The following is a 24345-nucleotide window of genomic DNA, read 5'->3' on the forward strand; positions in this document are numbered from 1 at the left end:
AAAAAAATGAAATCCACACATAAAACACTGAAATGTTTGCAACTGAAATCCTGCCAGCTACGATTTCAGGTCTAAGCCTCTGTCAGTCAAATGGACGATTCCGAGTGTCAAGAAGACACAAAATGGCCGTCATTGCTTGTTTAGCCTCATCCAACTATGAGCAATAGAAGAATGAATTTGCACTGGTGGCCAGTGCTGTGATGGGAATGCTCAGGGCAGGGTGGCGGATACGTAACAGCAGTGGCAGTTTTAGGCCCTCGGAAGATCCAAAATGGGGCTCAGAGAAAGAGCGCGAGAGGTTTTCCATGTGGGCTAAGGGGAGGGATGAAACAGAGGGGCTGCGACTCCTCTGTGCGTCCCGTGTTCAGAGTCGAGTCTGGGCTTCGGGGATGTAGATCTCGATGCTGTCGGCGCTCTCTGTGGCCGAGTTCTGGCGGAAGGAGGCAGTGCGCTTGGTCTGCAGTAGCCTCCTCCTCGCCTCTGTCCTCTGCCGGTCCACAAGGTCCAGGGACTTCTCCCTGATGGGCAGGGTGCGCACTACCCCCGCACGGGGCACCACCAGGCCCCCCGACCCACCTCCGACCCCCCCGTCCCCGACGCTATCGGCCCGGAGGCTGCCGCTCACCCCGCCCGCTGGCTTCTTTGGTAAGGGTGGAGGAAGCTTCTTATCCTCCTAGCCGGGTAATGGGTGAGGTGTGAACATATGATGAAAACGCAGAGGACAAAAGGAGGTATACCGTGTCAGGTGGCATTCAACAAAATGATGTTTATGGTTGTGCGAGGGGGGGTCCCATGCAGAAAAGCAGAGATATAAGGGGCAATGGAGAGAATGAGAAATGGGCGAAACCAGCAACAGGTCAAAGGGGAAAGGTCATGTGACGAGGCATCGTTTACAAAGCATGGCAGAGACATTACGACAAGAAAGAAAAAAAAAGGAAAGAAAAATCAACATAAAAATAAAAATTCAACATGGCATGCATCGGCATTGGGATGAAGAAAAGGGAAATGAAACATGGGGATAGAAGAGAAAATAAAAATAAAGAAGACGTAAAAGAAAAAAGAAGAAAAGAGAAACAAGTGTTAGTTCTTGTTAAACTATCAGATGATACAGTAAAGAAGTGTTGTTCAATGAGCATACTACTCTACTTTACATGCAGTGTCAGAGATGAGTGATTGAATCCAGTGTGTGCCACATCTATAGACAGTAATGTTGATGTACAGGTATTTGCTTTTGGCTGTACAAACTCATTCAATACAAGCTTCTTTAGAAGCATTTTCACTCGTTTCTACTCATTCTAGACTCCACAGTCTCTCAGGCAGCTCAGCTCAGTTCCTTTTGCCGTTCTGCAGTGTCACAGCCTGCAAAGGCTTGGAGGGCAGGACCATCTGCGCTACTCTCCTGCACACCGCCATCTTGGCTCTGGGGGAGTGCTGAAGGGACACCAGGGCTGTGCGGACCCCTGGGCTTCTCACCTTCTTTTCAGGCGGGAGCCTCCAGCCAGACTCCTTGATCCTCTGGAGGTCCTGGAACTTGACCCTGACGTCCTCTATGTTGAGCTGGAGCAGGTCCCAGAAGCTTGCCAGGTCCTGAGAGCTGGGCTGGGGGTACGCCGATGGGTCCTGGATGGGCAGGGAGATGGAACATGGACAGTGTTGGGGAGGGTTACTTGTGTAATTTGTAACATATTCCATTATTACTCAAGTTAAGTAATGCATTCTAAATACTTTGGATTACTTTTAGAATACTTCAAAATCAACCATTTGTCTGTGTCACTCTGAATGTACACAAACGCGAGGGCAACGTGGTCGCGACCATAATGTTGCGACTTCTTCGGCATGTTTGTAAGTAAGGTGTGTTATATTTCCATGTCGAAAACTCATTCTCGAGAGTGTTCTGGCTGTGTGTCTCCTCCCACATTGCCATTCTCTTGTGGTGTGTGGCAGGTGCACTGTGCGTGTTCGGCACAAATGGTTAACACCTTTTTTTCAATCTCTTTATGGGAAGTGCGTGCCAATACTGTGTGGAGGGCCACATATAGTAGGCTATATTTTGAGAGACAAAAGTCTGCCAAAGTGCCTGCCAAAGTGATTTATTTTTAAAGACAGTAACTGTATTCAGAATACCACCAATAACCACCACCTGTAACTGTAATGTAATATACAGTTATTAACATTTAGTATTTTAAATACTGTATTTTAAACACGTATTAGGTTACTCCTCAACCCTGAATCTTGGAAGTGGGAGGGATGACCAAAGTAATATACTAGAAAGAGTAAAAGAAAGAGAAGAGGGAGGGAGAAAAAAATTCAGACAGGAGAAATGTCTGCAGTGGTGATTCTGCAGCAAAGCTCACTCTGTCCTTGGCAACAGTGATGTGCCTCGAACGTCTGCAAAACCATGACCCATAACTGAATGTCACAAAGTTGTGTGCGATGGCCGATCACACGTACTCACCACACTTTGTTGGCAGAGGCGGAAGAACTGCTGGACTTTTTGAGACATGAGCATCTGGGCACTGCCGACTGCATTGCAAATCAGCTCACGGACTAGTGTGTGTGTGTGTGTGTGTGTGTGTGTGTGTGTGTGTGTGTGCGGGGGGGGGGGGGGGGGGGGGGCAGAATGATGCAGAAAACACAGAAAACACTTCTATTAGAAACAGGAAATGCAGCAACGGATTCAATTGAACTTCAACTTCCTGTCTGCTCAGGGTTCGAGACCTCCAGTTATGTGGGCCAGTGGGGGCATGAGCTCCTATAAGGAAGTGTCTCTGAGCCCGCATGAAAGCAGTACAATCTGTGGGGGGCGCTAATATACATACCAACAACCATGATCGCAAATAATGCATTTTTCAATGTAATGAGTATTACGGTACTTATGTTAACGAGATAAATGAAGAAACATGTTTCCCAAAAGAACCAAGCACCATATTCTCTGTCAAGTCAAGTGATCGAGTGATGAGCAGTGAATTCTCTCTCTTTCTTCCCCGACCGCACACGCGTGCGTGTGTGTGTGTGTGTGCGTGCGTGCATGCGTGTGTGTGTGTGAGTGAGAGAGAGAGAGAGAATGTGTTGGACCACGTAATGAGCAGTGAAGTCTCTCTCTTCTAACCAACCGCTTAACCAAAACTCGACCCCCCGCCCCTCGGCGCCTCTAAGATTAGTTATTTTAGAGACCCCCACAAAGCTGGGATTTGAACTCGAACCCTGCTCCTTTAGACCCTCCTCCCCCACTCACCCTCCTCTGGCAATTCATTCTCCTCTGCCTCTCTCTCCATGCCCTGGCACCATCCCTCCATCCTCTCCACCTCCGTCTGGAGGAGGCGCAGGAAGAACTCCCCGTCCCTCATGCAGGGCGAGGCGCGGCCCGAGTCGGGCAGGCTGCGGGGTCCCTCCAGGGACCAGGCCCGCTCCGAGGTGAGGGGCAGCGGGGAGTGGGCGCGTGGGGGTAAGTGCGGGTGCTGGTGGGGCCGTGGGTCCGATGGGCAGGGCTCAGTGGAGTAGCCGCTCTGGATATAGTCCTAGGAGAATGCAAGAGAATGAAGGAAAATGCTGCTAGGACACGTCATTCAATGGTGGAAGCATTTGGACGCAGGTAATGAGTACTCATGCAAAGGCCAGTTCTCAGGTGATTAGTTAAAGCCCCAATATGTAACTTTTTGATCTTGATATAACAGCTTTTAAATCATTTTGATGGTACACTGACTTCTAATAGGGACATGTCCCGCTACAGACAGTAGAGTGAAGATAGAGACACTGCATGAAATAGGCCACGCCCATCACGGGGGAAATCGCTCCGTTCGCTCCCATAGAGACACTGCGTAACGCGTCATCATTCAGAAACCACGCCCAAGACGGGGGAAAACAGAACCCCCCCTCCAATCCTGGCGTTCTCCTATGTCACGTGCATGGTTGCGTGTTGCACAAAAAGATCGTATATACGGAAGATGAACACTCCAACTTACTTCCTGACAGCTAGATCCACATTTTTCTTCTCGCCAATTCTCAATGGCTTCCTTGTTTTGCTCAGGAGTACAAAAAAACTTTAACTGCCGATTTTTTACATTTGTTGTCTGCGCAGTCCACCACACAAAAGCCTTTAACTATGTTTAATTCAAGGAAAATGACGCTGGTGTATGGGAGTGAACGGACCGATTTCCCCCGTGATGGGCGTGGCCTATTTCATGCAGTGTCTCTATAGACCAGCGTCATTTTCCTTGAATTAAACATAGCTAAAAGCTCTTGTGTGGTGGGCTGCGCAGACAACAAATGTAAAAAATCGCCAGTTAAAGTTTCTTTGTACTCCTGAGCAAAACAAGGAAGCCATTGAGAATTGGCGAGAAGAAAAATGTGGATCTAGCTGTCAAGGAAGTAAGTTGGAGTGTTCATCTTCCATATATACGATCCTTTTGTACACGCAACCATGGAACCATGCAATCACTGCAGAAAGGTTAACAAAGCAGAGATTACAAGCAGAAACAGTAAATAAGGCTGATATCTGAACATACAAACTTACATGTTGGTTCACTAGACCCTAAGATACAGTATGGTCCTATCAACAAAACTCTCAAGCCCATTTATAGCAAGTTTCAGAACTTTGAGCAAGGACTGAACTTTAACTGAACCTCACTGACAAACAGCTTAGAGGGAACGTTGGTCCTGAATGCTGATCTGTGCGTGTGTCGATGCAGACCTACCTCGCGGTAGGCCCACTGTCCCTGTGTGTGGACGGTGCGGTGGTACTCGGTGTACTGGCCGGCGGACTCGGGCTCCGAGGAGTGCCTTTGGAAGGAACAGCCGAACTGAAGACTCTTGTCCTGCGTCGGCACGGCGATGCTGAGCCCCGGGAAGCCCTCGGGGTCCAGGTCCGCCTGCACGCTCGCCGTCACGCTGTTGGAGCGCTTGAAACGAGCCCGCCTGGAACACAGAGAGACATCCTTTTTCTTTTCTTTTCTTTTCTTTTACGTGACCGATGACCAATTTCTACATTTGCATGTACGCCTCTTTGAGCAAGGACAGTCATGCTGCAATTTCCTAGTCGTTGCGGTCACTTCACTGCCACGGACTTGGTTGTGATATCGCCTGCTAACCCCCATGACATATGCACTGGCGTGTTCAAATGTCATGTCATTTGAATCCGTGATTTCGAGTTTGCTCCACTCTGACAAGTTTACCCCCCCCCCCCCCCCGCCTCCTCCCTCCTTCACCATCTGATGAGGTGTGACTCAGATTTCCATTCTCTCACCTTCGTTTTTCTCCGCCGATGTCACACTCTCACCTTTGAAGACTGGAGGAGGAGGGGGACTGTGTTTTAACAGGTGCACGGTGGCGTACTGCCTGGAGGTGTGCGCGCATGTGTTTGTGTGAATGCAAGCGTGCATATGTGTGAATCTGTGAATGTGACCCAGGGGCGATGCTGGATATAATTAGGAGGGCTGCGTCACGAGCTAAAGTCATGCGGAGTGTGTGATTTGCAGTAGTCATGGTTACTGTCACTGATGGTGTGATTTGCAGTAGTCATGGTTACTGTCACTGATGGTGAGAAAAAAAGACATTCTTGGAAACAGAGTGCGACTGAATTCAAGCTGTGATTTCTGATGAAATGTGAAATGGAATAAGAGGAATGATAGGAACGAGCTTTGAAAATAAACCATAGGTGACTGCACCAGGGTGCCAGGGGATGACTGCTTTTTCATATTACATATTACAATGATTCAGTCAAATGATTGTATAAACAACTCGGACCAAAAAAAGTGTGGTGGTCTGCAAAAACCCTTCACATGGTGGAAAATTTGACATTTTCATTTTTTTTTCCCATAAATTGGAAACTCTCTCCCATATATATAACTTTTTGAATGACTGAGATAGTTCTCTCAAATATATATAATAGGAAAGAAATAAGAGTTTATCAGTTATGTGTCAAAAAGTAAAACCTGTATGGCTTTAAACATTCCACCATTCCATTTTCTATAGTGGCATTTAGGGATGTTCGATATTGGCTTTTTTACCGATATCCGATATCCGATAATGTCCAACTCTTAATTTCCGATACCGATATCAACCGATATCAACCGATACCGATATAAGCGGGCTTTTTTTCCACCAAAATTTAATGTAACAAGTTACATAATGTAGCTTAATGTAGCTGAAGAGTTTAATATATAATATGCATGTTGTGTTAAAGTTGTAAGTGTTAGAGAAGCGAGCTTGTGACCAGAAGGTTGTCGGTTCAATCCCCGGGACCGGCAGTATAAATCTGGGTGGGGAAAGTGAAAAGGCAGCGCTTGCCCCTCCCTCATTACCACCACTGAGGTGCCCTTGAGCAAGGCCCTTAACCCCAACCGCTCCAGTGGAGCTGCTCAGTGGCCAACAGATCAGACTGTGGTTGTACTGGTCAGCTTCCAGGTATGAATGTGTGTGTGAATGTGAACAGGGCACTCCTGAAAAAGAGAGCATTGCTCTCAGTGAGACTCCCCCTGTAAAAAAAAAAAAAAAAAAAAAAATCGGCATGAAAACCGATACCGATATTTTCCGATATCGATTTCTTATGCTAATATCGGCCGATAATATCGGTAGGCCGATAATATCGGACATCCCTAGTGGCATTCCACCAAAACCATGAAAATAAATACTTTCCCTTTTGTGCTAAGAAAAATAATTATTCACTATGATGTACTATGAAGATGAAAGTAACAAAATCACTCAAAATCTCAAAATACCTGCAAAACACATGTTCAACCTACTTTGGCTCATTGTCAACAATGTGTAGCAGCGACATGTGAAGGGTTCTTTCTCCCAGACCACCACACATTTTGGAAGTTACGTGTCCATAATGAAGGAAATTTAAGTGTAAAAAAAACAAGCACACCTCAAGTAGTTTACAGATTTGAAACCATCTTCAAATATATATTTCCCTGGTTTGATATCAAATTAAAATTCCATTACCTTTTATCATCATCCACTTGGACCCCTATGGAGTGGACTTCCCTAAGAGCTTTGCCCTCTGCATCTGAATCTGACAGGGTCTCCGAGCTGTCCACCTGGCACACATAGAGAAGGCCATTGAGCAACACAGTCAGCGCACACACACACACACACACACACACACACACACACACACACACACACACACACACACACACACACACACACACACACACACACACACACACACACACACACACACTCCTTTAATAATATTTTCACACAACGAAAACTCTATTAGCAGCTGTCCCTTCTCCATCCCATCAAAGAGTATTGGAGGCAAGAGTCAACCTCTGCTGCCTTTTCGACAACAGCGCTGTCGCCATTTTGGCCTGAAAAAATGCCTCCTCGCGCCAATGGGACAACATCAGAACGTTCATCAGAACCATGACAGCCAATCAGAGGTAGTCTGCTCCAGGCCAAAACGGCAGATTTGCTGTGCGCTGATGTCACAATGGAACAATGTATTAGGTGTCACTTCTTATCAATGTAAGTTATTTGATGACATCACCGTCTCACCTGCACAGCTATGGATGGCCTCCACTTCCTCCCGCCGCGTCCGTCGTCCTGCCCCCCTCCTCCTCCTCCTCCTCCTCCTCCTCCTCCTCCTCCAGCTTTACTCAGCACCAAGCTGTTCTGGGGCAGAGAGACCGACTTCCCCAGGCTGCCCCCGGCCCTGGCCGGCCTCGGGGGCCCCTCCAGCAGGCTGTCAGCCGAGCTGCTGTGCTTGGCCCTCACCCCCACCCCCGGACCTCCTCCGTAGGGCACCAGCTCCCGCGAACTCCTGACCGCGTCCAGGCTCTCCGCCGAGTTGCTGTGCTGCCGGGATCGTGCCGGGCCGGTGCCGGTGTAGTAGGCCGCCCTGGCGGTGCGACTCGAGGGCCCGTCGGAGCTGCCCAGGTCCACGGAGTTGCTGTGCTGCTTGGGGCGCCCGGGGCCGGTCCCCGGGGCCGACTGCCCGCCGCTTTGGAAGTAGGCGTCCTGGGTGGACTCTGTGCTGCTCTGGGCTCGCACCGACAACGCCGACTTGGTCATGCGAGGTGGGAGAGGGGGAGGAGCACCTTTACGATAGGGAAAGACTGGAGGCCCAGAGGAGAGGTGGGGGAGAGGGAGACGGGTAGAGTGTGTTGTTATTAGCAAAATGGGCAATGGGTCAACATGAGACTGGGGAGGTGGATACTTACAATGGGGGCAGGCTGGAAACAGAAGGTGGTAAGGAGAAGACAGATGGAAAAGAGGGAAATGTGCAAAAAATAGAGTGAATGAATATAGAGAGAAAGGGAGATAAAAAAAAATATGTCAGCAAAAGAAAGATTTATGGAAGCAACTCAAAAGTGCTATTTATTTATTCCTTACCAAGCATTAGCTATTGGTATGAATTTTGGCGAGAGGCAGAGCAATGACAGAAGTGACAAAAGAAAAGCTCTCCCCCCTTGAGCGCATCTAACTCTGCTTCTCGAGAAGATGAAGCAATTTCCTGAGAGAAATATTAAAATGGGAAGCACACATTTTCTACCGCGGATTCTCTCGCCGCATTCTCATTTCCAGCCGGCTTACTCTTGACGTGCGGTGCGAGTCCCACCGAGAGAGCTGTGTGCGCAGTGCACGCATGTTTGTCGGTGTGTGTACGTGTACGTGTACGTGTGTGTGTGTGTGTTTGTGTACGTGTGTGTGTGTGTGTGTGTTTGATGTATATGACACTTCACAGCGGCTTTCATATATGAATCTCACGGGGATTTGCTGGTCTAAGCCAGGCAATATTAGCCTTGTAAGGCACCAGTGATAGCACTGGAGAGGCTCTCTGCAGTCTCCCACACAAACACACTGCGGATGCAATGAGGCTACACCAAGAGCACGCCACGCGGATGATCGTGACGGACGATAAAACCCCAACTATCAAAGACAACAACAGCAAGCGCACGACTAAGAGAATGGGTTTGAAATAACCGAGAGAGTGATGTGGGAAGGGAGGTCAGGAGGAGACCGCACCGAGGAGAGAGAGAGAGAGAGAGAGAGGGAGGGAGAGAGAGAGAGAGAGATAGAGGGGGGGGGGGGGGAGGAGGAGAGGCAGCTGGAGACATTGAGCTATCATCATAATCATGAGCGTTCCAGTCCCCATTACTGAGCCAGAGAAGCCGGCGATTACACAGGGGAAGAGAGAGATGAGATACAGAGACAAGACGGAGAGGGGGAACCGATAGAGATGATATAGAGAACAGAGGGCATGCACGGCAACACACAGCGGTCCATGCTCACAGCGCGCATGTACACACACACACACACACACACACACACACACACACAGACACACACACACACAGACACACACACATGTACACATACACACATGCAAGGAATGCGCTGCAGATGAACCGAGGCTTACAGTAGGTGAGAGAGTGAGATGATAGAGAGACTGAGGGGAAATGGAGAGGGGGGAAAAGTACACAATGCAGCTGTGCACTGACTAAGACGGTAGTGGAAGTAATGAACTGTGTGTGTGTGTGTGTGTGTGTGTGTGTGTGTGTGTGTGTGTGTGTGTGTGGGTGTGTGTGTGCGCGTGTGCGTGTGTGTGTGTGCACAAACTGGGTTTTGTCAAGCTAAGTGCAACACTGTGGAGCCTCTGTAGTGCACTGTCTTCTCCTGCTGGCTGTGCTAATGTGCCACCAGGTTGCCCTCCTACCACCAAGCAGGTAGCTTTGTTTGTGAAAAATGAAGCGGACGTGCCTTAAAGCTGTATTCTTTCCAATGGCCAGCAGGGGACTACTTCACTGGCTGCAAAAAAAAGTCTGATTGTATTGAATTCAAAGGGGAAATGACCCTACTTCTCACTTGATGTATGACCCCAGTAAACACTTTCCTAATGAGTTTATGGTCCCAATCACTCGTTTCAAGTCTTCTTCAATACAGCATGATTCACAAATTATGGTCCCATTTAGAGTAAAATAGATGATAAAGTACACTATGATTTCGGGAATGATTGACAGGTCACCTGTCCAGTGGTCGCGCAGCTCGCTGATCACAGACCAATAGCAGGCTGTGCTGCGACACACACACACACACACACACACACACACACACACACACACACTTACACATATTACACAGTACACAGACACACTCACGCACCACTCTTGATGCTTCCCTGAGGGCCCGCCATGGAGAAGACAGACAAGCAGTCGTCGTCCTGGGAGCAGCCGGCCTGGATGGCGCGGACGTAGCTGTGGCTGCGGGTGCGGAAGACCCCGGGTAGGTCCAGGGCCTCGACCGCCTGGGACTCCACCTCCCCGAACATGGTCTCACACACCGCCTCAAACTGGCGGTTCAGAGTGTCTCCCAGCTGAAGGGTGACAGAGGGATGGTGAGAAAGGGAGAGTGCGTGCAGTAGAAAAACAAGTGTACTGGATGCGGGAGGAAACTGGAGCGCGTGGAGGGAAACCTCAGGTGGAGGCAAATTGTATTAGCTGATACCTGTGAGCTGGTCAGAGAGCGGGTGTAGCTGATACCTGTGAGCTGGTCAGAGAGCGGGTGTAGCTGCGAGAGCGGGTGTGGCTCTTGGGTGTGGTTCGGCTGTTGGGGTAGGAGGAGTCTGTGCACTGCTTACATGAGTACCTGCGTTAAACATAAACAAAATCTGATTCAATGACGACCATAACAACTGAACGCAGTAGTCTGTTGTTTGAGATTTTTACATTCAATCTACTACAGTGAAATTATTATTATGGCTGCAAAGTGGAGCTAATGTACTCTTTATGTGAAGATATAACCTTTGAATAACAGTAAAATATGGGAAAAAAAACATGAAAAATATTGAATCCCCTTGGGCAGATTTTTGTAATAGCCCATGGATTAATAATATGCCATTTGGTTGACCTTAACTATCCAATAGCACTTAATTGATTGATAATCAGATAGATATAAGTACTCCTTTCAGGCAGCAGTCAGGCGGCATTAAGCACTGACTTGGAAGAGTTTGCTCCTGATCAGCTGTTTCACGCTTGACACACACATGCACTTAATGAGTGATGATTTGAGTTAATGTTGTAACAGCAAAACAAATAACTGCAATTTCACCATAAGCAAATGCTAAATCAAGCAAGAGGCCATGCATGTCCTGCCTTGGCGTTTTAAGAGCTGTGAACGGAAAATAACCTACGTGATGAAAATAATTGATTTTATTTGTTTTATTTCAAATGAATAACATCCCCAAAGGAAATACATCCCCAAGCAGTATTTCAAAGTGAACGGAAGCTATCTACAGTCTTTTCCATAATCCTATAATAAGAATGCAAAGCCTCTGTCTGTCTGTCTGTCTGTGTGTGTGTGTGTGTGTGTGTGTGTGTGTGTGTGTGTGTGTGTGTGTGTGTGTGTGTGTGTGTGTGTGTGTGTGTGTGTGTGTGTGTGTGAGAGTGAGCAGAAATTGTTTGGCCACAGCTATGCCATTTTACGTGTGATCACGCTGAATCTTTCAAATTTTCAAGTGTTTGCCTTAGGTAATTAGAGCCGACGAAGTGGGCAAAAACGGCGAATTAGTGGCCAAAATGAGTGGACACAGCCTCAGCACCATGGAGAGCTCCATTCATTAGCTACTGATGGAGCTCACCTGGGCGGAGGAGGAGCACAGCTGAGTGGTGTTGGAATCAGCCAGGGAAGTGGACTATAACGAAAACCGTCTCGGGGGAGAGAGAGTAGGGGCGGCATGCCAACTCTGTGAGCCAGGCCTGACTAAATGGCTAGTGATTATTGTGTTCTCCAACGGGCATCAGAATCAGATACACTGCACACAGGTAGTGACTTGAACACTGCACACAGGTAGTGACTTGAACACTGCACACAGGTAGTGACTTGAACACTGCACACAGGTAGTGACTTGAACACTGCACACAGGTAGTGACTTGAATGCAGCGTTAGACTTAGCGGTATAGATGACCTCTGATCCATGCTGACGGAGCGCCGGAAGGCCTCCCGCTGGGCGATCAGGCTGGTCTTGGGCGAGGGTTTGGGGCTGGCGTCCGAGTCGGCGCTGTCCTCGTCGCCCATGGCCTTGATGTAGCTGCCGCTGCGCATTCGGCGACACGGGATCTCCCCCCCACCGTCGCCCACGCCACCGCCGGGGTATCCGCCCCCCCACTCATCCGAAGGGACCTGAGACGCATTCACACAAACGTTCACACGCTGTCATATAAGAATAAATAAGACCAAGAGACGTCCATCCATACAGCATTAGTATCAAACAATGTAAACGCACAGCTAAACTCAGTTTTAGTATGATTCTCCATACAATGGGTTAAAGTAAGTTAAGACTAAATATGCATTCTTACAATCCAAAGTGTTAGGGGAAAAGCACGTACTCACAATGTGAACTAATCAATGTTAAGATAGTGAAGATGCTTTCGCTGCACAGTCAGTAGCTTCTCCCCAATAGTTGCAGTTGAAGTCGAAAAGACTTCACACAACAGAAATATTTTTCACCGGTTGATGAAATATATTTCTCGGCTCGATCAGAACGACAGTGATTTCTTTTCTCAAGACGTACAATACAACACAGTATTGTAATGCACACACATTGGCACAGACAGCTCAGCCACACTGGCATGCTCGTGAATTCATACACACACGCACGCACGTGTGCACGCACACACACACACACACACACACACACACACACACACACACTACATACATACGTGCACAGACATGCATACTGTATGTGAGATGGCATTAGAGAAGGGACAAGGGACTTACAGAAAGAGAGAAACTCTGACAGCTGGAGAAACACTGACACAGAGAAGGAAAAAGAGCGTAAGCCAGAAGACGACAGATGGAGAGCATAGACACACAGACAGAGAGACAGACACACAGACAGACATACAAGCAGACAGACAGACAGACAGGCAGACAGACAGACAAGCAGACAGAGAGACAGACAAGCAGACCAATGACAGACAGACAGATGACAGACAGAGAGACAGACACACAGACAGACAGACATACAAGCAGACAGATAGACAGACACACAAGTCGTGTTTCCATTACCCTCATAAATGCGCAAAATCTAAATATCGCAATAGAAATTGGGTAATGGAAACACGTAAATTTCGAAAAACCTCCCAAATATCGCAAAACGTTTTTGCGCTCTCATGAGGTGGTTTTTCAGACGTGTCGATATAGCAGTTTATCGCAAAAGTGTAATGGAAACACTTTTTTCGCATTAGCACGTCATGTGACCCATTCTGCTTTGGAAAAGCAGCGAAAAATGAGGAAGAAACGGTTCGATAAGCCGTGGCAAAACCTCCGCAGCAATGGAAAACTTTGAAGCAACGCTAGCAGAAAGACGAGTGTTATGCAAAATAAATATAAAATAGATAATGTTTAATGGCAGAAATCGGTCCATGGTGACAGGCTGCCTGTGTGCGCGCATTTGGCACAGCGCGAGATAAGGGATGAAAAGCAAGCACACACCGGTGCGGTGCGTGCTCCTGACTGAAGTGAATACAGTGACTGTGAGTAATACATTACACACGTTTCAGGTGCAGTGTTATAATTATAATAGCTACACAAAATTGTGATTATTGACCAAATCAGCCTTTTCCCCCCTCCATCTCTAAATCGGACCAGTTGTAGGCTATTAGGCTATTAGGCTTTTTTCCTCTGCCTGTCGCGCTCACTGCATTCACCGCAGCCAGCAACATTTTGCAACTAATTTTATTTTGAATTGATAATCAGGCTCGTTTATATGTGTTGTAACTTCATGTTGTGATTTGCATTGACCATTGGTTGGATTTGAGCATGCAGGGGACGGGATATGGGGCAGATCCACTGTGGCAGGCAGCTGCTGGTAGGCTAATGGGAATTGCCAACTTCAATGGAAACGCCTACAAGTCGCAATTGTACATTGTCGAAGTTGTAGAAATATCGCAATTATTTTGCGAAAAACTGTAATGGAAACACAGCTACAGATAGAGAGACAGACAGACACACAGACAGACATACAAGCAGATACACAGACAGGCAGACAGACAGACAGACAGACAGGGTGACAGACAGAGGACAGACAGACAGACAGACAGGGTGACAGACAGAGGACATACAGACAGACAGGGTGACAGACAGACAAGAAACAGGCAGAAAAGCAGATGGGACAACAGAGAGACACAAGAGCAAAGCAGACAGAGGAAGTCAGGCAGGCCGATAGACAGGAAGACAGATGGGCAGACCAATGAGAGTGTGACTCAGATGTAAACAAGCAGAAACACAGCCAGTCACGACGACAAAGTAAGGGGAGACGCAAGAGATGAAAACAAATAAGAATTCATAAGGTAATGAAAAGGAACAAAACATTGAGCGGGTTCCCACCGTGGCCCTGCTGTCAAATGCCATGACTTTCCATAACGAAGTCGCTGGTTTGTTACTGTTGTTTTTCTAAAGGGTTTGCACAGTTGGAGAAGAACAGCTGGAAACCATCATTGAATGCAATGAATATGTGAAACAATTTGCCAAAGTGGTGTTCATTTGTGAGGATGATGATCTTGCTGAACACAATGATCTAAGCTATCATAACGTTTTGATAAACACAGACCTTATTTCAGGCATCTAACCAAAAACCCATGCTAATGTATTTCTGGGTGTTAGGACTCATTCCTGTGGCACTGTTCACCTTATGTAGCCCCGCCCACTTGACCGGTTTGTGTCACGACTTCCTGTTCAAAACGCCGGCTGTTTTACCTGCTCAAACCAGAGATCGTCTCTCTGGTCAAAGCTAAGTGACTCACTGGAAGCAGGCTGAGGGGATAAGCTCTGCCACAGGAAGTGTCAACACAATCGCTTCTAATTGTGTTTACACTTCCTGTTAGTCTCTCAAGCCAGACTGTCTCTTCTACATAAGGTGAATATGGTCATGGTGAGCAGGCAAAGTCGATCATTGTTCTTCATTTTACTTGGCCAAAAAAGGCAGGTTCAGAAAATTACATCACTTTACTGTAACATAACATAGTTATTTCACAATAAAATAACCAAAATCCCAGACAATCTAGTCTCATATATCACAATATCAATATTATAAGATATATTGCCCAGGCCTAAATCCACGTCTCAAAATTCTGTGATATTCCAGAAAATTCCATGACCAGTGGGAACCCCGGTTGGAGACAGAGACAACAGAGAGCCAGGCAGGAAGACGGAGACACAACCAAACAGATCGGAAACAGCTCCTTTCTCAAATCTGCATCATAGGACCACTCAGACCTACGTACATGTATACGGTATGTAGGCGTGTGTGTGTGTGTGTGTGTGTGTGTGTGTGTGTGTGTGTGTGTGTGTGTGTGCCATCTGGTGTCATTCCTTTACCAATATGATGAAGGCTTCACAACAGCTAACAGCCAGAGAGTAAGAGCAGCTGCTCCTGCTCAAAGACCCCTCTATCCTCCGCTCACTGCACAGGCTGTGAAGTGTGTAGTCTCGCTCACACATGTGACCATGAGAAAACACTGACATACACACACACGCACACACGGACACACACACACACACACACACACACACACACACACACACACACACACACACACACACATCGTGCACACACACACGCATCGTGCACAGACGTACAGCCATGGCTCTGGGGTAGGGGTCCATCCAGCTGAGTGTGTTTTGTAAAGGTCATCACTTAAAAGGAGATGATTCCGCCTAATCTCCCGATCCCCTGGCCTTCGTCTATCTCTCTCTTCTCTCTCTCTCTCGCTCTCTCCTATCTCTCTCTCTTCTATCTCTCTCTCTTCTATCTCTCTCTTCTCTCTCTGCCCCCTAGCAACCATCTCCCCCCTTTATCTCGTTTCTATCCCCATCCCATCCCAGAGCCTCCTGCACTATCTCCTGTCCTGCTACCTGGCTGTTCCCCCCTCCCGATGCTTCTCTCTCTCCTGCGCTGCTTCTGTCTTCATTTCACCCTGGCTCTATATTCTCCGCTCCTTATCTGTCAGATGCAGAGCGAGGGGACGGGACAGCGGGGAGAGGTGGCTTAGGGACTGGAAAGTAAAGTAGCGAGTTCTGGTGCTGCACATCGTGATTGGGTCGGCACCACGGGGGAGAACCTTGCAGTGTCCCTTTGCCTCGGACGACAGTAATCCTGATTCGCTCAAAGTCTGTCTGCTCAGTGCCATTTTGTTTGCCTGAGCTCTTGCAGTTGTGCATCGCACTTGAGTCTTCAGCCTATAAACGTGTATAAACCTGCAACACATTCACACATTCAGCAGCCTGCAAGAATGGTGTTTTGTCTGACTTGACGGGAGCAATTGTGTGTTGTATTTGTTCTAAATCAGGGGTCCTCAAAGTGTGGCCCGCGGGCCAATTGCAGCCCTCAGAAACATTTCTGGTGGTCCACGATGAGTTAGCTGACATGATGGTATTTGGTCTGATTCTAGGTTGACTGTCTGTCAGAGGCTGTAGCGGGCTCATTTTTAAAGCTAGAGTGAAGAACCTGGTATCATGTCAAACTAGGAGACCTAAGACATCCATTGGTACCAACCATGTCATGCTAGCTTGTCAGGAAGGCGGCTAAATAACGCTCCAAATTTAGGCTGTGTTTGTGTGTGTGTGTGTGTGTGTGTGTGTGTGTGTGTGTGTGTGTGTGTGTGTGTGTGTGTGCGCGCGCGTGTGTGTGCATGAGTGCGTGCATGCATGTATGTTATCAACAAATGGACAAATTTGATTTTTTTTCTCCTCTAGAAAACACAACATACATTTATCACATGATTCACAAGTTCAACTGACTATCAAAGAAAGATCTGCTTTGGAATTATTTCATGTTCTGTTCTTTCTTGGGGTGGCCCTCAACCCATTAATTGTTTGGTCCCTAAATTGGCCCTGAGTCAACAAAACATCGAGAACCTCTGTTCTCAATGTTGTGTCACATTTCTCCTCAACAGAATCATAATGACCTCTCATGCTATCTCACCTTACATGATGTTTAGGCCAATGCTAGCCACAGTCCTAGCTGCAATGGACAGTCGACACCCAGGATCTTGTCATGTGTGAGGGCTTAGGACGTTAATCTCTTAGCTCCCACTCCACAGTCTATCTACCATCGTGATTATGTCAAACCATCGTTTCATTTTTATGGATCAAATCTGTATCATGACTGGACTGGACATGTAGGACTCCTGTAGTGTGAGCTGGACAATAACACCAATCTGTACAGAGCTCCTCAAGAGGTGCTGTGGTGTTGCGTGGTGTGAGACATTTGTTAAGTGTGCGATTCTGAAATCCAACTGGTGGAGTTTTGTCTCCTCTATGATGGCTGAAAGCCAGCTGTTAAATGTACGATGTCCAAACTTGTCACATTCTATTCAGTCTTATAGACTTCACTAGAGCATCCCCAACATACAGTACAGTACGTCCACGACACCAATGGGGAATTTTGCAGCTGCAGCGGGAAGTCTTTAAGAGTTAATGCTTCAATATTGGCACTTGGTGCTGTTGTGTGTCCTGAGGTTCCCCCTAGTCCTCCTGGTGGTGAGCCGCTGAACAGCTCTATATCTGCTGCTGCAGGAAGCCCTGCAGGCACGGATCAATCTGGCTGACTTCAGCACATCTCAGCACAGCAGCACAACATTCCGCCAACATACATTACTGCTCCCGTCACAATGCTGCTAGTGACACCAGGAGATAGAGATATGAGGGAGGAGGGAGTGGGGAAGATCATTTTGTGTCCAAAAGTCTGGATGTGGTGTTATACTGTATGTGTGGTGGCCTCCAGAAACCCTTCACATGTTGCTGCTACACATTGTTAGCTATGAACCAAAGTAGGTCGAAAATGAATTTTGCGGGTATTTTTGAGATTTTGACTGATTTGGTTACTAATGTGGCCAAGGAGAGTTTGGGCTCCCCTGCTGGAACTGCTACCTCCGCGACCCGATCCCGGATAAGCGGTTGAAGGTGGATGGATGGCTGGTTACTTTAATCTCCTAATAATTATTATTTTCATGAAACAAAAGGATTTATTTTTAAGGTTTTTGTGGAATGCCACTGTAGAAAATTTAATCTTTGGTGGAATGAAGGCATTTTTCTCATTAGACACATGATTCATGACACATTCTGATTCTGGTACAGATTAAAATACTCATAACTTTTGATCTGAGAGAGCTTTCTCAGTCATCTCAGTCAAAGGGGAGAGTTTCTAATTTATGGAAATATCAAAACATGAAAATGTCACATTTTCACCATGTGAAGGGTTATGGCAGGCCGTCCTTTGACACCCCCCCACAGACAAACAACATTTGTCTTGTCCTCTTCCTGCACCTATTCCCTCTCTCTTCATCTCCCTCTACCTCCCTCTCCTGTCCCCTCTCTCTCCTCCCCCCCCCCTCTCTATCAGCATACCTCAGCTGTGTCTAAAGGATGAGAGCTGGAAAAGCACCAGGGACTCCTGTGGCTCCCTGCTGTTTCCGTAGAAACACAGCCTGCATGGCCGTCCTACCACAGCACAGCTGGAGGCGGTGTGTGTGTGTGTGTGTGTGTGTGTGTGTGTGTGTGTATGTGTGTGTGTGTGTGTGTGTGTATGTGTGTGTGTGTGTGTGTGTGTGTGTGTGTGTGTGTGTGTGTGTGTGTGTGTGTGTGTGTGTGTGTGTGTGTGTGTGTATGTGTGTGTGTGTGTGTGTGTGCGTGCGTATGCCTTTGTAAGTGCAGTGAATGAGGCATTAGCTTTTCACTTTAGAGAATTCATGTATAGAGAATGAGAGAGAGGGCAGAGGTAAGGGGGAGATAAAGTGAATGTGTTGGATGGGGAGAAGGAGAGAGCGAGCGCCAGCAGGGACTGTTAAGACTGTTGAGACAGGTGTTTAATAATCTCCAGCTGTCAATCATCGTCTCTTCATTCACAGCGAAACACCAAGGTGGACCATGGGTGTTTCTCAGGACATTCAATTTGTATGAGACACACTTTGTCCCAAAGCAACTTGTCTGTAGAACAATGCATGGTTTCTCTGGCTTACATTGTATGCTCCCTAATGAGTACGCTGTGTGTAGATATAATGCAACCTATGCGAGCACTACACTAACTGTAAAGCCTTTTGTGCTAATTCACAGAAATATTGCTGCCTTTTGTTTTCGCTGTAGCTCAGCAGGGGGCGGTAAAGAACATTCACATCCCCTCACAATGAATCCCGTCCAAACACAAATGCACAGGCGCTCTGCACACAGGCGCACACACACCTGCAGGTAGTGGAAGGTCCTCTCCTTCAGCTTACTCTCCAGCGGCACCAGGGCTTTGTCATAGGCTCCTCCCCTGGAGGAGGGGTACACCTCCCTGGCCTGACTCACTGTCATGGCCGACCAGGTGCTCCGCTTCAGGGAGTGTCCGTGCTGTCCGTGCTGTCCGTGGTGTCCTCCCTGTTCGCTCCCAGCCAGTGCTATGGAGGTGCAGGCCATGCACTCGCCAGGCCCCTGCACCTGCCCCTGCCCCTGCCCCTGCCCCTGCCCCTGCCCCTGCCCCTGCCCCTGCCCCTGCCCCTGCCCCTGCCCGTGCCCGTGCCCCGGTCCCGGGCCTGGCCCCGGCCCGCCGCCTCGCTCCTTGGGCTTCTTCATGGTGAGCTCCTGGATGGCGGCGTCCAGGCTCTCGTGCCCGCTGGGGTACGCCCTCCTGCCCCCGCCCACCAGGAAGCTGCTGTCGCTGTCCAGGTTGTCGTCAGAGCTCCACCAGCCCGCCGTGCGGCTGCGGTGCCGTCTGCCCGACTCGTGGCGCGAGTCTCCGCTCTTGCTGCGCTCGCGGGACTTGCTCCTCCTGGTGGAGCGAGACTGGTGGCCCGAGTAGTGGCCGTCCTCCCCCCCGCTCCGGTGGCCGCCTCCCCCTCTCTCGCCGCGGTACTCCCCGCCTCCTCTCGTGCCGTTGTACTCCCGTTTGGACGGCGCCTCCAGAGAGTGGGACTTGGCGAAGAGACGCTGCACCGAGTGGACCAGGTGTCGGATGCGGGACGGGCTCTCGCTGCGCTGCTCTGCGCCCCCGCTGGCGGTGCGCTGGTACTGCAGCGTGTGGAAGCCATCGGGGTGGAAGGGCACCTGCTTCTCAAACTGGTTGATCAGGTTCGGGGGGACGCGGTGCATCTTACCTCCGTGGCCCGTGGACAGGCACTCCTCGCAAGACTCGTACGACTGCAGGGGCGGGTGCTGCTGGTTGGGGTGGGAGCGAGGGAAGGTGCCCCCTCCTGAGTGACTGTGGGAGTGGGATTGGTGCCTCTCCAAGGCCAGAGACTCCGACGGACCGCCCGTAGGGTAATAGTGGCCATCGTGACCCTGGTAGTACTCTCGGCCCGGGCCGGCATCGCAGTCCTCGGCCATGCAGTGACAGGGCCCTCCTCCTCCGCCACCACCGGAGGAGTGCTGGGACATGCTGCGGCTGACATGGTAGCCCTTCGTAGGCGCCGGGGCGTGGTGGGCCGTCCGGGCCGAAAGGGGGCGCTGTGGGCGTGACAGGGCTGCGCCGGACTCACCTGTGGGCACAAGAGGATAAAGAGTTGGGCCAATAGTTTAATTTCCTAGGTATCATGGGTGTTCTTTCGCTCTTGACCAAAGCCAGAATATAAGCGAATGCAGTTGGGACAGCTTTATATGACTTTAAATAAATATTCCACTTAACATTGTACAGTATGTGTGTTCAAAAGGGGGGGAGGTGGTATATGACTTACAAATGAATCACACCACGAAATAGACTCAGTAAGAAAAGCACACATTTACTAGATTGATGTCCAGATCGTTGTTTCTGTGTGATAAATTGAAAGTGAAAACAATGTTTTTCCCCCTCATCCTGATTAACATTTTTATTGATGTTGCTCTTCATTTTTTCGCCGACAAAAGACAAACAGTGCGATAGTAAGCATTCATCCTGCAGCCTGCAGTGAGCTACCTCTCTTCTTCTTCTCATTCACCTCAAAGCCTGCTGGGATAAATCAGGAATATTAGCCTCTCTTCCTATCCCTCTATCTCTCCCATTTACAACCGGCCGCTCACTCCCCATCGCCCCTAAATCTTTTTCCTCATCATCATCAGCCCACCACTCTCTCGTCTCCCTCTGTCTCTTCCACCCTCGCCCACGGGGAGTCTCGGTGCTTTCAGGATGATTTACAGCGGAGGAAATCGGTGTGTTTATCGATCACCTGCATCTCCCGTCCTACCTGCCTTCCTAGAAACTAAACGCCCGGGAGAGAGAGAGAGAGTGAGAGAGAGCGGCGGTGGCAAGCTTCCAAGCATAATATCCACAAACTAATCCCACACGATCAATTCCAGAGCCCTTCCGCCGACACGAGGTAGAAACGGACAATATCCAGGTGATAACGCAGGAACCCACCCTGCTGATGTGTTGAAAAGAAAGGCCGTGGGGTGCCGGAGGAGGGTGGGACATCTGCTCCTCGATACAAATGTATCAAATGAAATCAATATTTCTCGGTATCACCCACACATTGCGTTTGCTGTATATACGCCAAAGAAAACGAGCCGAATGCAAAGAGGCCTCTCTTTTCCATTAGCCTCTCGTCTGAATGGAAAACAACCTGGATTATGTTCCAAACGTGATAATGATGTATTTCATTGGACGGGCATTAATTGCTGCTGCTGTAATCACATCGTCTATTAAGCGTGCTGTTCATTAACAGTATAATGAATCACGGGCTCACGGGTTGGTTTATAATATCTGTTCATTAACAGTAGCTATATGAATCACAGGCACATGGGCTTGTTTATAATGCACACGAGCGTTTTAACGAGTTGACATTCCAGGAATCGATTACGTTGAGATGAAATTAGCCGAGGACGATGATGAATACCGCCATCTCGCTTATATATCCTGTGGGTCTAGATGCGCTGGCTTTCATATACACAGATGAGAGCTAAAGAGACAGATGCTGGGATAATCATGAAATAGAGCGTGGCCTGTTCCCCTTGATTGGCTGAATGAGAGCCGCCACCCAGGAAGTGCACCCGGATCCAGCCGTGTCATCGCTGTAGCCGTGACGACCAGCCTCTCCAAGTGAATGTCTGACCGTGGCCGGCTTTCAGACAGCCGTGGCACCTGCGGCCTGGCCGCTTAGAACTCATTAATGGTTGGTGTGTGTGTGTGTGTGTGTGCGTGTGTGCGTGTGTGTGTGTGTGTGTGTGTGTGTGTGTGTGTGTGTGTGTGTGTGTGTGTGTGTTTTCCACACCTGCATCGTTTCATCTTATTTTTCTTCTATTAATGTAAAAAAAAAGGGGCAACATTGGCGTGTCCGTGGAAAACCATGGGCAAAACCCACATAGCAAAATTACAGGAAGTGAGTTGAAGTCGGGGTGTCTTGCTTTGGTATCTCATTGTCTTTGATGAGAGCTCATGGCAAGCCATTTTCTGTGACTGTATGTGAAACATGTGTAATGCTAATGATGATGTGGCTAAATGCTGTGATATGGACAATTTTGATGTCTAACAGAGTTTTTGTTTCAAGTTTTTGTCTGCATCTCATTCATGATTATTTTAATAGCCATAGTGAGTAATTACAACCGAACTGCCAAACGATCACCGAGGAGGATACCAGTGGATCCCAGAGGAACAGACTGGCTGGAGACAAGCGGTTGGAGCGATACCAGAAAAGCAGACACCAAGTAAGCAGACACACACTCTCGTCCTCACTCAGTCTGAAACCCCTGTTCTTTTCTAAATATGTTCATGGTAGATAGCCGTATTACCAAACAGAAGAAGAAGAAGAACATCCAGGGCAGGTCATAGTTGACTCAGTTTGTTGTGTAGCTATGCCTAGCCTAGCCTAGCAGATATTTATCTGATTTCAAAATTATAGACGATTCATTTGAATTCAATTGCTGCCCGTATGGAATAACATCATATGGATTACAAACAGCAGCGGGAGCTGTTATCTATGTGACGGACAGCAAACAGAGCAGGCTACAAGCGCCACGGAGGTACATTAGATTGCTCTTATCTCGTTCTCTCTCTGATATAATAAGCATATGAGCCGCTGTGTGTCGGAAAATAAGCTTTTTACAAGACATAAATACAGGTATTTCACATGCCCCGTTTCCCTCGTTTTCAGGTCGCAGTTCAAAACTGATTATCGTTTCTGCTGATGCTAATCAAACCGAAGTTGCCAGGGTGACTTAAAAATCATATTTAAAGCCGGAAATAAGGTCCAGGGTGTAAAAAAAACAGAATTCTGCTTTAATATTAATGATGGTGCCCAGGGCTTGTATCTGCCGTGACAGTATTTCCATTTATTTCCCGAGAGGAAATCATGAAATAATCGCCGCAATCTCACCCGATTTCACTTGATTTAAGAAAAAGTCCTAGGCTTGCCGAGGTGGATCCCCCCCCGATCCCCCCTCCTCCATCCCCAGTGTGTTGTACTTCTGTTTATGAATAGACAGCACAGTGAGCAGTGCTGCTCTGCCTAGAGGGGTACATTATACCATCTTCTGTTTATTATGAAGTGTGTGGCTTTGGAGCTGGCTGTTGGAGGGGAGCTGTCAATCACTGTCGTGCCCTGCACGCGCGCACACACACACACGAGCGCACGCACGCACACACACACACACGCACACACACCACACACACACCACACCGAAAAGACACATTATGCACACACTGCAAAGACACACATCGAAGCCTGACAAGAGAAAGACAGTGCTGTAGCCTATGTTGGTTTTCAATTTCTTTCTTTGCTATTTCCTTCTCTCCATCCATCTCGCCACACGTCTCCTCCTCTTCTCAGTCTCTGCTCCTGACCTACTTCTCTCCATCCTCCAGTCATCTCTCTCTCTCCCCCAGCCCCCTCCCTCTCTCTCTCCCCCCCCCCCCCCCTCCCCTTTTTTTTTTACCTGCCAGCCCGTCTGGCTCTCTGCCTGTCAGCACTTCTCAGTGTTGGCTTTTTAATGTTGTTTGTATTCTTTATCTCTTGTGCTCTCGTACTGTATGCTTAATCTGCTGCCTGCGCTGCAGCGCTTACTGATACATTCATATACACGTTCACATTTCTTTGACCCCCTCTCATTCACTCATGCATTAGCGTTCCGTTAACTCCATTATTCCATTTCTTGTGGGATAATGGAGGTGCTCATGTATCATATGGCTTTTTATACACCCAACATTCAAACAAGGTGCTTCTCTCTCTCTCTCTCTCTCTCTCTCTCTCTCTCTCTCTCTCTCTCTCTCTCTCTCTCTCCTCTCTCTCTCTTTCTGCATACTCTTCCATTATTTGCCTTGATCCTCGGACGGCACGGTGGCTCAGTGGTTAGAGCTGCTGCCTCACAGCAGTAGGTGCCGGGTTCGAACCCCGGTCCCTCAGAGGTCCTTCCTTTCTGTGTGGAGTTTGCATCTTCTCTCCGTGTCCGTGTGGGTTT

General features: G+C 48.3%; 1 protein-coding gene across 1 annotated transcript; it reads right to left on the reverse strand.

The window, feature by feature from the left end:
- Positions 1-364: 364 nt before the first annotated feature.
- On the reverse strand, positions 365-20358 carry dlgap3 (discs, large homolog-associated protein 3; the record flags this gene model as incomplete). Its single annotated transcript, XM_083646024.1, has 13 exons — positions 365-673; positions 1474-1620; positions 2456-2547; positions 3236-3518; positions 4695-4914; positions 6943-7037; positions 7501-8060; positions 10108-10318; positions 10485-10590; positions 11909-12123; positions 12724-12756; positions 19186-19417; positions 19499-20358. The coding sequence occupies 13 exons, from the start codon at positions 20356-20358 to the stop codon at positions 365-367; spliced, it is 3363 nt and encodes a 1120-aa protein (XP_083502150.1).
- Between the last annotated feature and the right edge of the window lie 3987 nt (positions 20359-24345).

This window comes from Poromitra crassiceps, assembly GCF_964638095.1.
Source record: "Poromitra crassiceps genome assembly, chromosome: 11".
Lineage (NCBI taxonomy): Eukaryota > Metazoa > Chordata > Actinopteri > Beryciformes > Melamphaidae > Poromitra > Poromitra crassiceps.